The 13,650-nt window shown below is 39.5% G+C and overlaps 1 protein-coding gene across 1 annotated transcript in view; it reads left to right on the forward strand.

Annotated features, from left to right (window-relative positions):
* LOC108722648 (uncharacterized) overlaps positions 1-2,038 on the forward strand; it is a 7,385-nt gene extending 5,347 nt beyond the window's left edge. Inside the window, exon 2 of the mRNA XM_018447850.1 lies at positions 1-2,038. This exon is cut by the window's left edge and continues 210 nt beyond it. Coding sequence (XP_018303352.1) covers positions 1-1,143 — 1,143 coding nt within the window. The 3' untranslated portion in view covers positions 1,144-2,038.
* The last annotated feature ends 11,612 nt before the right edge of the window (positions 2,039-13,650 follow it).

The raw sequence follows: 13,650 nt of genomic DNA on the forward strand, positions 1-13,650 counted from the left end.
CCGCAGCCGCATCCGGAACCAGTCGCGTCGACCGGTGGCGGAATCGTCGACGCGAGCGCATGTCCCAGCAACGGCCTCAGCCTGGCGAATCTTCATCGTCTACGGGATGACCTGCTCCGATGGGAGATACAGGAGAGGCGAATGATGGTCGCCACAGCCTCGAATCACGGTGATTTCACCGGCGCAGCCGGCTTCGGACGATTCGACAGTGCCACTGGCTTACCAGCTGGACCAACCGCGCCGGAAGCCGTCACCGCTGGCTACTATCTACTATCACCCGAAGTGAGACAGAGACTCGCGGGTGGTGCTACCGATGGCAGTAACGAGATTTTGAGGACGTACGAGGCAGCTGCGTTGCTGCACTCTGCCGCTTCTTGGAATTTCTCTGGCTTTCCAGCAGTTTCGCCGTCGTATGCGGTATCGCAACTGCCGTATATTCAGCAGACTACCGCCAGTAGACAAACTATCCATCCGACGCGGGAGATGCGGGACGAGCGCCGTTTGTCGAGCGACCGCGCTCTAGAGAACGGGATCGTCGCTACTGGTAGAGAAAGCGAAACGATTTTCACGGGTGAGAATACTTATGAGATCTCGGGCTACAACCGCGACAAACTCGCCGAGGAAGAGCCACTCTCGTCGTCCTCATCCTCATCCTCATCGTCCAGAATAAATCTCTATCGAAACACCGCCCTGACTACCGCCTCGTCGCCACCGACGTCGCCCACCTCCCCGAATTCGCTCACGTCCAAGTCATCCTATCGCCACCTGTCACCAATCTCGAGCCTGGCAGTGGAGGTCGAGCGAACTCAGTTGCCCTCCAATCGTGAGGACCAGGTCGTTTTGACAGTGAATACGGAGAAGAGGGTTAAGAAACCATTCACTATCGAGAACATCATCGCGCCCGACGACAACAACGAGGGTAGTGGCGACGGTGGTAGTGGTGGTGGTGGTGGTAGTGGTAATGGTGGTGGCGGTGTCGGTGTCGGTGTTGGTGTTGGTGACGAGGAAGCTTCGAGGTTGACCGAGGTTGAGCCGATCGCGAAAAAATCCTCGCTCCTCGTGCCAAGACCGCTCTATGCCGGGTACTCGATGTCGATCGCAACCACGGGTGTTCAAAGGCCGTCTTATGGCACCGCCACTTGAACTTTTTTCATTATCTCGATCGATTCGTTATCGAAGGGATTAGCCGAACGACGCGAGAGTTCATGATGCGTCTTGAAGATGTCTAAAGAATGTTGGCTCAAAGATACCGAGTGTGCTTTCGACACTTCTACCACGTCCCCTGGATATTGTGCCGTCTGCATATACATTTCACCTTCATTTATCTGGTATCCTTCGGGAAATGAGAGAAAATGATCCGCGGCACCTTTATAGCTGTACCCAAATCAGAATACAGCGTTCGCGTATACACGCACGAAGTAGAAAGTTCGGATTATCATTAGAAATGTATGAAGAATTCCGATCAGATTCTGTTAGATAAGCGAAGGTGTAACGTATTTACGTTATGAGAACGCGTCCGCGAGAATTGTTATTTACTACCGATATCTTGAAATCAACACTATCTCATTCAGTGGCAACGCGATGAAATTCGAACGAGATGATCGCGGATGCTTTTTGAGCTCGATTGCGACGCGATCTTTTGTCCAATTCATCGCGAATCGATGCGATGCAGACTGATGCAGATATAGGGAGACATCGTAGATAATCGACGTTAGTTCCTCGTTTTGTAAAGGCCGTTCTCTAATCGAGGGTCTTTGCTTGCTGATATTGGTTTTCGTCTTGTGCGCCGCAGACGAGAGTCGCTTGGTCTCTAAACTTACGAAGTAAACTGTTCGCGAGCAGTTAGCTAGAATTATTCGTAATTTACGGTTACCGTACGAGAGCGTATAGGTGATCGATTATTGTCAACTACGGTACCCCGAATTGGCGACTTTCGCCTATGTAATTAACTAATTAGACGATCTCTAAACAATTAGGCGCAAACGCGGGCGCGAGCACAGCTATACCGATGTTAGGTTTAGCACATAAAATTAACAATGCAAAGCTAATTTTAAGATTCATATATGTATAAATATGAATTTCAAAGTTGATTTTGCGCTGTGTAACTTTCTATTTAATTGGAATATTTTATACAAAAGGAACCAAAAGTGCTGGTCTTAATTATCAATTAGAAGTTTACTCTTCTCCTCGCGTTTTGGGAATTTATACAGAAAAAATTGTATCATTCATTTTTTATAATAAAATCAAAAAAACGACGAGCAAATAACAAACATTCATTACTCGTATTTTTATTTATTTATCTGTCTTTTTGTAAAAATGTAAATATATTTATAGGTTAATATAACTTATTATAATTAAATTTTAAGAAAACCAACCGTTGGTTTAGAAAAGTAGATTAAGATTTACATTGTAAATTATTTTTATAACATGAAACTTTATCGAATATTCTCTTCTCTTTAAATAAAATTCTTAAAAAATCTACACATTTTACTTTCGCGAAATAAACACGGAGGTACTTGATTCCTTTTCTATGGAAACAGTCCAATTATATAGTCTCGATATTAAATCTGCAAAAGTTGAAACTGCATCATTATTCAGATTTTCGTGGAATGCTACTAAATGCGTTTCCTTGCGTAATGTACCGTCGACTAAATTATAAGCCTTGCACTCCGTAAAACATGAGGCTGTTCGTTACATTCGTGCATTGTCGCATTCATCTATATTCTGTACTCGTACTCGCTCGAGCAAAAATGATTTGTAAATGTAGACGATTCGTAGCGAAATAAATTATTGTATATACGTAGAATAACGTGATACATATAAGTGTTTTTTTTTATTCTTGCCCTCTGTTTTATCCTTACCATTATTGACGAGGAATTGCCGATTTGTATCATTCATATGATTAAAGTAAATTTATAAATTTTCGAATGAACTCTTTCGAATGAATTTTATAAGTATCTGTATATGTCACCCTCTCTCAAAATAATTTTTCTAAGTTTCATACCTATATTGTATTAATTTCTTCTGCATATATTTTACACAGAATTAAAATGGAGTTTATTTTAAGAAACTTATATTGTGAGAGAAACAAAATTAGTTTATGCCCATCTCTCAGGAAAAATGTTGCGAATTTAACAAACTTCTTAAGATCCTTTAATGTATTTCAGGATTTCTTGTAGTGCAACATATTTCAAGAGAGCCGTCTAAAACTAAAAGATTTTCTTTACTGCAAAATATGATCGTTTCGGCTTGAAATAGTTCAGTTGGAAGAGTAACATTGTTACATTACTCGTTAGATACTTGAAATATGTTATGATATAAGTCATGTTTGGTGGGCGCTCGCCGGGAACACATGGACGGAGAGGCGTGTGTTTGTCAATTAAGTGGAAAAACGTGTTGATTTCACGCATGGCTCGGGATTACGAGCACAATGGAGATTGTTTAAAAGCGCTTTGTTGTCGGGAATGGGAAGCGCGGACCACCATGCCGCGTCGAACCGTGGCCGCGACCCATCCCGACTTTTTTTCTTTAACGTACCGGTTGCCTTTCTGCGCTCTCTTTCCATGGGAGTCCGTGTAGCGTGCGTAATAAAAAGGATTATCCGTAATTTCTGCCTCTAATGGAGACGGGGAAGATTTAATAAGGACTACCTCAGCGAGTCACGCTCGTTGGTGGGTCTTGTTGCGCGTCCTGCGATATATCTAACAATATTATGAGAAGAGAATAGGACGAAAAATCAGAAATAGTTCTTGGTTTCTTCTTTCGATTCTTCTATCGTGTCATAAATGATTATTAAATATAGAAAAGGAACGAGAAATATATGTTTTACATATTGCACACACACACACATATGTAAAACATATTTCTCGTACATATTACATATGCATGTGTTTTGTGTATACGTCCATTACGATGAATTTAAATAAATAAAATTTGGAAACTTTTATCAAAGGTTTGCAACAAATACTAAATATATGATATTTATTTATACTTATTTTTTGCATATAAAGAATGCTAAAAATAAATATTATACATAATTGGTAATAATTTCATCAATGGTATTATATAGCCATTTTCTATATTCTTTAAATAAGTTCACAAAAATCTAAATAGTATAAATAGGTATACTCTCAAACTAGAAGATTCTCAAACGATCAATTTTTTTATCAAATTGCAATGAAACTGATTGTGAAAAGAGTCAGATATCTCGTATTTCGATTCTAGAAAATATCCAGACTGAAAGCAAAATAAGTCGATATCGAAAATGTACTATATGGGACTATATGGGAGATCGCGACCGGCAACCGTTGTAAGAGGCTAAATAATGGAGACACGATAGAGCGCCATTATTACTTTCCATTGAGAACGATTTATGGACAAAGCAGTCGCGATAGTATTCAACGGCGGCTCATCGACCTCGTATGATCAATCGTTACGCTCTACAAGTACGCGAATCGATTATCATTAATAAAGCTCGTTAAAGGTAGTGCTTGGCAAACAAGTCGGTAGGTATATCCCCTCGTCTAGAGGTCATCTGGACTAGCGGTAGTTGAATTTACGTCAACTAATAGTTCGATATTTAGCGTGCACTGACCGTGTACATGCTATAAAATATTTAGGTAGAAACATCGCGCGATAGTGTGAACGTGACATCTACTTCTTTAACCTGCTTTTCAGGCAAGAAGTAGCCTAGTAATATAAAATTATGATAGGAATAGACGAGTAAATCAGAATAACAAAAAATATAACTAATTCTTTCAAAATAGTTCTTTCATTGACTGATGTCTTAATTTAACATCATTAGAATTAATAAAAAAAGCTTAGGTTATAAGCCTCTCATTCAGTAATTATAAATACTAATTATTAATAAAAATATAGATAAATATTAAGAATAATTTCGTTGCGCTTGCTTCCCTTATTCGTAGAGAATGTGTTAAATAAATTTAAAAACAAGCACGAATGTTACAAAAACCGAAGCGCATGCTAGAGAATAAAAAAAAATTCCGAAAATCAATTAATTAAATTAAATTAATAGTTATAGATTATGAATATTATGCGTTCACGCTTGGATTATTATTTGTGCTATTACAGTATTACCCAAAAAGTAAGGACTCAACAAAGCTTCGAGCAAATTCACACAAAGAAAAACAACCAAGCCATACGATATTTATGTCACGAGATATATGTATGGAAAGAGACAAACAAAATTTTTCTACCTTTGGTCCTCTCACTGCCTTAGTTCTTTTTTTTTCTTATTTCTTCTACTTTGTAATCTATTCGTCTTTTATTGAAAAAATATAGCTGTACTATGTGATTCAATGATAATACGATACACTGTGTAAATCGATGAAATCTATTAGTTATTTGACAATCATTCCAATTGAGAAGCAGGATAAAGATTGCTTCAAATGACTTTTTAGTAATGGCTTTTGAGCCAATGCCTCATAATCACTCAGATGAATCAAATACAGACGCTCGTTAAAAGTATCGATATACGAATTTCTTGATATTGCTAATATAATTGCATATACATGTGTATATTGAATTGACCTTGAATATATTAGCCCTCTGACATAATCACAAGGAAAAAATAATTTTATGTGCAAAGTAAACAAAAAAACAAAGAAAAGTCTTTTTGTGTACGAGATTTGTTTCTTTTTTAATCGATTTCGGGAATTATAAATTAATATTATTTTTGCGTAACATTTAAATTTGGATGATTTTTGACATCTTTCGTACGCTACATCACCAGATTTCAACATTTTAATAAACAATAACTTATTTAATAAGTTATTTAAATATAATTTATAGTTTAGATACAGTTATATGTATTAATCAGATCATGTATTAAATATATATATAGGTCTTAATAGGTCGTCTCATATTGACCTCAAAATTATTTAATATCGTCTGAAACAGCCTTAAACTGCTGCGTGCCCAAATTCCATGCTTGATGTACACATATATTGGATCCGCATTGTACGCGAAGAGTTCGTTGCGCTTTCGCGTTTGCGAGTAAACAAAAGGCGCAACGGAAGCAACGAAAACCTCAAACGATTCGACAAAGAAGGAGAATTCGGCTAATTTCACCGCGGCACGCCACGGCTAACCTCTCCATCTTTTGTAACGTAACGCGAGTATCCTCGCGAGCACATTCTCTCGCGGGGTTTCTTCCACCTCGAACGCGCTTAAGAACTTTCTTCGTGAACCACGACACGTTCAATTCTATTCAGATTTCTGTAAACTTGATTTCGACTCATTTTTATGTTTCAAGTATATCATTTGAATGTCTTACAAATTTTTTACTTTTACATTTTCTTCAGTTTATCATTTATATATAATAACTATTTATATCTTTGCGTGATAGAGAGAAAGAGAGAGAGAGAGAGAAAGAGAGAGAAAAACGAAAGTGTTTAAATTTTTCAATGACAAGTAGGACAAATGACAATGATTTTATGCAATGTTGTTGAGTTAATCGCATAAAAAGCATACAAAAAATTTTAATACATAGTAAAAGTGCTAATCTAAATAAAATAGCAAAAGTGTCCTCAATATTTATCTGTGTTTATCTGTTTGAAGTATATGTGTTTGCACGAGATGAGAAACGTATATATTTGTCTATAAATTTTACGATTCATTCCTTTACAATATTAAATTTCAAAACTATCAAAGCCTTGATTATAATCGACATGTGTGCATCGTAATAAAACATCACACACAGAGACTCTCTCTCTCTCTCTCTCTCTCTCTCTCTAAGGCATTTCCAGTACACATATTTAAAGTAAAACACTCACAATCTATTCAATTCAAATTCAATTTTTCGAAAAAAGTTACATAAATAAATAAAAAAAATTCCGATTTTGTATTTTTAATATTTTCCATTGGCCGGGTCAACATGATATTTTAAATAGTACTTAGCAATTCATATTTTATTATATATACGTAAGTCGTTGCAGGATGCGTTAGCGTTGCAGCGAGGCTTTGGTAGACGACCACCACGTCGTTTAATGCGATAAAATTGGTTTCCGGAGCCTCCTCGTTTGATAATTCCCCGTCAGACAGTTTGCCGAAGTCGACGTCTAGGAAATGTGTAGGAAACAGTGAGGAGAGCTCCCGCTGCGGGGTTTTCGGTGAGATGTGCATCGAGGCGTTGGGCGAGGAAGCCGCCTCTAGGCCGCGCTTCGGACAGAAAGATGTGCGAGAGAGCCTTGGAGGTAGAAGACAAAGATGAAAAGATGAAAGGCATCCCGCCTTCAGCCACCGCCAGCGCGGCGCATTGCTTCTGCCGCCTTCTTCGTTGCTGCTTCTCGCGCTGGCGCGGTGTCTGGTCATCAACACCTGAATCCCAAGAGCGTTTCTTCTCTCTCTCTCTCTTTCGCTCGCTCGCTCTCGCTCTCTCTCCCTCTCTCTCGTTCTTTCCCTTCTTCTTTCGCCTCTCTTTGTTCCTCGGCTACGTTCGCGCCCATTTCGTTCCTTCGGCCGCCGCCGCGTCTAGCCTTAAGGTACTCCAGGGCCAGTTTCTCTCTACCTCTATTCGGGCCTCCTTCGCCCCCTCGACATCCACGAAACGCTCCATCTCTCACATACACACACTTACGTATCGATGTACACACGCACGCTCCGCTCTCCCTTCTTCCCTTTTTCTCTCTCTCTTTCTTTCTGTAACTAACGCGGCGTAATCTAGGCCCGACTGATGGATGGAATTCCTCACCGAGAGGTGCCTCCGCCGCAAAATCGAACCAGAAAAAATTGCCGACGGACCGAATGCTTTAACGCCGCTTTTGTTGTCCGCTCCGCTCCGCGCCGCGTTCCGATCCAAGCTAAAAGGGCTAACCGCTTCGGCGCTCGCGGCCAAATTTCGCGACGAATTCGAAACGGTGCGATGCGGTATGGTGTAAAGAGGAACGGTGAGAGAGATCGTGGTAAAAGTCGAAGTAAAAATCGATACCGAGCCGCGCGTCGCGCTGCGTCGATGAAAACTACGATGAAGAAAGACACCCGTTGAACGGTAACGTTGAAGAAGTAATGGCTTTTTTGATACACGCATATTCGGGGGTGCGCAAATGTGTGTTCGTGAGAGAGTGTGTGTGTGTGTGTGTGAGAGAGAGAGAGAGAGAGAGAGAGAGAGAGAGAGAAAGAGAGCAAGGGCGAGCATGCAGCGCCGAAACGAACGCGCCCGAAGGCACACCTGTGACCATGCAGAGCCACGCTGTCTGGAAGTCTCGGTCGCCCATTCTCGTTTCAGCGTGGCCCCTTTTACCGAGGCTTACCCGAAAAAAGGACCGAGAGAGATAGGCGAGAGAGCCTCGAAGCGGCTTCAAGGAGAGAGGGTTTATTAATATTGTGGGATCGCCGCTTGCTCCGGCCCCCGTGGAGAGTGTCTACACGAGAGTAGCATATTTTATATCGCCGAAACACGTCGAGTGTTGATATGGCTTGACTATGTGACGAATAATATCAACGCGTCGTGTCTGGGTTAACTACCGCATAGCCCACAATGAGATTTAGACCGCCGTTTGGGTTGATTGTATGGTCGATTCGAAATATTTCTGCAGACCTTTGACGCAACGTAACAATGTAATATGTCAATGTATATTTGGTATATTATGAAATGTTAGGTATATATATTTATGAAATTTAAAATACGAATATAATAAAATATTATTACAGCCCCGATGTAATTATTTATGTCGCATACGTATCTTTCTGCTTTGCTTTCCGTTGTATATATGTATTACTATTATAATGTTATTTAAGGTTATGCTTTTCTATTTAAATTTATAATTTGTTATTTCATTTTGTTTGTGCACACTTAATAAAAATTCCCATTTGCTCTCAATATTCTTATCATATCAGTATTTTTATTGCTAATTTTTTTAATTTTTATCAATTTTCGATAAATATTGTTTTCCGATTTTTTAAAATTTAATTCGAAATAAAATTTCAGCCAGTTAATTGCTGCTCGTATGTTGATCAAGTTTCATTGAATTGTATTAATAATTCGTAGCTTGAATTGCAACGATCTCTTATTATTTTGAAAAACAAAATGTAAAAGTTTAAATATATTTTTCATACGACAAAAATCATTCGTATGCCTTAATTCATAACGTTGTATTTAAATAAGAAAAATGTAAGTTTATCATTTATAATACACATATTTTATCTAGAGCATGAGTCTTTAATCTTTAATGCGATTCACCCTTCGATTCTTTCTCTATTCACTCTTGCTCGTTTGTGCTTATACGATGTTTTGTATGTATAACGCGTGTTTCATATGTAGATATTGTAGATATAATTAAAGTTGGGATGTCGTGCTATCACAATTATTTTAAGGAGCAACTTTGTTTATCACATAGATCCATTACGCTGACACGTATATCTATAAGTATATCTATGCTTATATGACCAATTATACGAATAAAATTTTGCAATTTTATATAAATTACTAATAAAGATATTAATTAATTTCACATAGTTTTGACAAAGAATTGTTTTTATATCTGATATATGTATGTATAATATATGTAATTGATATTAAGAATACAAACATATTATATTCAATGTATTTGAGTTTATTAGTGTTACATGTTTGAGACAGCAGAAGAAATTTTTGTCGGCTATTCAATTCGCTGGTACTTAAATCTATGTACATTATAGACGAGCACTCTGCTCGTCTGTAAGGGTTGAAAATAGATTTTCTGTGTCTTTAATTTTCTTTGATGCATAGAGAGAAAAGATTTGTTGAAAGAAATAACAAAATTTAATTATCAAATTTGTTTGATATTTATAGCAAAGAAACCTACATATTTGACAAATAATATTTTGCATTTGTTGCAAATAATTTTTGTAGTACGAAAAAAAATAAATATTTGTGACACCCGTGCAAATAATTTGCGATCCCTATATTTGCAAATGGAATTTGCCGTTAATTTAGCGTAGGGTTAGCGATTTTTTCCCTCCGTATTGGCTGATACGTTATTGCCTTTCAGAGTCAACTGACGGTTCGCTACTGGTTTCTTTTATCGTCGTGCGAGATTGAGCTTTTGGCTCGATTCCCGTGGCGTGTATCGCGAATGCGTCGTTTGTAGAGCGCACTGAGCGAAAGGTCAGGATAGGTAGATAGGACATCGAAGCGTACACGGAGGCGGGAGCATGAGAGTTGCTCGCGGTTTGGTTGGCTGAATGCGAATCGTGCTAGATGTCGGAAGAAAGGCGGCGCGCGCTTGCACTCGTACTCGAACGCGGTTGGGTTATCTAGGAAAACTCTCGCTCGCTCGCTCGCTCGCTTGTCGTCGTAAAGTCGACAATGTTACTCGCGTACCGATTGTTATCAAGCCTGCTCGGAGGAGCATCGCACGCGCGCGCGTTTGTTTGGGGTTTATGGAATCGCTCTCGTGCTCGCCCCAAGCCCCAACTCGCTCCCTTCTCGCGATGCGGCGCGACGCGGTGCGACGGTCCGTAGAAGGGCTATTCGGGGTTGAAACGATTACGCCCTACACATGTTCGGGGTTAATGGTACGCGAATATTACATTCGCATTTGAAACACTCCCGACAATAAGGGTGGAGAGAGCACCGTAGTGCTTTGGCTGTTGGCACTGGTATGGGAAATCTCGGCCGGCGACGGGGAATGGGGGATGAGGGAGCGACGGAGTCGACTATGTCATCTATCGTGCGCGCTAGAATCGCTGGAACTTAACGAGCCGATACATTACGTCGTACAATATCTTATAATAGAGAAGATGGCGTCGCGTCGCGTCGCATCGACGTCCTCCATTTATCTTGTCGTGTCCCGCGACTCATTGCAATAACGCGATAACGAAGGAGAATTTGGTCTAACGCAACGTTCGCAGGTCTAACTGACATATTACTTTTGGAAAGAAAGTGACTGTTCGAGAAAAAAAAATGATACACACACGATATAATTTATACATACGCATATAATTTATCTCACACTATCGCGAAAAGATTCCCTGTAATAAGAGCATACAAGCGTATTGATGGTTGGCAACCAAATTGCTTCGTTCCTATTTTTTAATTTTTTGGAAAATTATATTTGGAAAGTCTCATATATCCATTGGAGAACACAAAAGAATAAATTTAGAAATAAAGTATTTTCTCTCTATCAATAATATTTAGAATTATAAATGTAAAATATTAATTTTCCTTTTTCTGAATTTATTGCAAACGAGGCATAGAATTTAGCAATGATATAATAATAAAATGAGATAGAGATAGATTAAATAATATGAGATTCTCTAATAACTCTAATTGTTATACGTTCATGTCAGAACTACATTTTACAGAGATAAATCGAAACAACCCCAGCGTGCTGATAAATTAATTCAATCTTTAGTGTGAACATGGAAGAAATAAATTTAAAAACAAGCGAGTGTAAAATGTAAATGAAACAACAGCCTAGAGAGAATGCGAAGGAAGATAGAAAACGATTAAAGAAGAAAATGTAAAAAAAATCGTATATAAAACAAATTGATTATCGTCCTAGTTAGCGATATGCAGCTTTGTTACAGCCATCGTGTCGATTCCGCTAAGAACGTAAGCGAGAGCGGTGGAATAATTACGAGGTAGCAGCGCGAGAACCCGGAACGGAACGCGTCCTCGCGGTATTTCCGCGGCATTTCCTTACGTATATTATATATAGGTAGCGCAGCAGCGAGCGTAACGATCCCGATAACAGCGCTCGTTAATCGTCCCATCCATCGTGCTTTAATTATACATCCGTGACGGATGTTCCTTTGCAAGTAGGCCCGCCGGGCTCGGCCGAAGCTATAAACTCCAATGCTATAAACTAATATTTCGCAGCGCCGCGCATCGTTTCCTGGACGATTTCCTGTGCCTTTCCCTTGCCAATGAGCGTACTCCGCGAAAGAGCGCTCTTCCTGGCCGTCGTGGAACGAAATTACCGTAACAACGTAGTCGACGTAGGCGGAGATCTCGGTAAGCGAATAGTAGCCTACTTTAACCGCTTATTTTTTTTCCGTTCCGCTTGTACACGAGCGAACGGCGACTTACGATAAAGCTAGTCGTTTCGAATCAAATTTTAGAGTGTACGTTACTGACGATCTTAGGATACACGTTAATGCAAGGATTCAAACACCTGTACCGTGTAAAAAGAGTGCACGTTCAAATGCAATATTAATCTCGAGAAACAAACATGCTCTCTAAATCTGAATCAGTGGACAGTCACTAATTACCCAGTGGCATACTTGGCACTGATATCAGTGATTATCCACTGATTCAGATTTAGAGAGAATGTATGGTGTAACATGTTATAGGCATGTTTGCGATAGTTGAACTTAGATTTGATTTTTCGTTCTAAATTTTAAATCAATCACGTGAATACAAGTATTATTCAACTTTTCGGAAGAAATTCTCTTTGTTTTTATTCTGAACGATCGTATGGATATAATTGTGAAGAATTCAATTCATCGTCTAATACAATTCTAAAAATTCCTTAGAGTATTCTCCGCTCGGTTCGATCCTTTTGTCCGGTGGAATCTTCGCGAGGCGCGATCAGACACGAGGGTGCGAGAACACGATATGTTTTGCCAGCGCGTTCACCATCGTGTCGAATCAGCAGCGAGGGCTGGAATCGACAATACAACAGCATACAGGGCGATATATAGGAGCGCGCGTGTATTACGGTGGGGAGAAACGGAGTCCATTATATTCGAATTACGAGCGCGCTTCGGGGTGACATTGTACGGATTGCACTTCGCGTCTATCTCTCCCCTTTCAACGTAAGGGAAACAAGGAGGCGCGTACACCTCTCGCGTCGCCCTCGGAACGCCCGTAACAAATCGGCCAATGAATCGAGCGGTTATATTTAAAATAAATCGTCCGTAGCCCACTATTCGTCATCGATCGCCCGCAACGGTTTACGTCGACGAGAATGATCGAGGGACGTTTCGTCGTCTGACGTTTGTTTTACAACATTAATCGAAGATCGAGATATCTCGATACTTTGAGCAGACGATTTGTAATTGTAACATTTTTTATTACAAGGCTATTTAAAATCCTGAGCGAAATCATAATTTTCCGATTAGTTTGTTTTCGACGGCAATGTTGCTATATTTTCATTCAATCGCAAATTTCTTTCAAGATCAGTATACGCGATATGAATTAAATAATAAAGAAATCTTCGTTTACACGCGTTCGTATTCCGATCAGAACCAACGTTTCGCTTATCGACAATATATTGGGAGCTTTTTCACTATTTCATAAACAGCTGTTATGCGAAGAATGCGGTGTCATCTTTTCGGTTTTCACCTGGAGAGATCCCGGCTATTTAAACAAATCTCCGGCTCTGCGACGGAAAAAACAAATCTCCGTCTAACCGCTAAAAATTTGATGAGCCTTTTTAGAGAATACATTATAAGATAGTAACAATTTTGATAGTGGCAATCGATTTCTAATAAGTTAATGGATCTCTGGCAGAAAAGCCATCGATTGAAGAATGGAACGTTGGTCGAAAAGTGGCATTATACGATAGAGAACTATTACAGAAAAAAATTGTAGCGCACGCGTTCTGAGACATATACATTTCCAATCATTAGGCATCATGAACTTCTAAAGCCACTGTCTCGTTTCTTTTTAAATTTGTATTTAATTTGTGCAAAATCTGCAGTTTA

Source organism: Mycetomoellerius zeteki, unplaced genomic scaffold, assembly GCF_001594055.1.
Source record: "Mycetomoellerius zeteki isolate Tzet28-1 unplaced genomic scaffold, Tzet1.0 scaffold212, whole genome shotgun sequence".
Taxonomy (NCBI): domain Eukaryota; kingdom Metazoa; phylum Arthropoda; class Insecta; order Hymenoptera; family Formicidae; genus Mycetomoellerius; species Mycetomoellerius zeteki.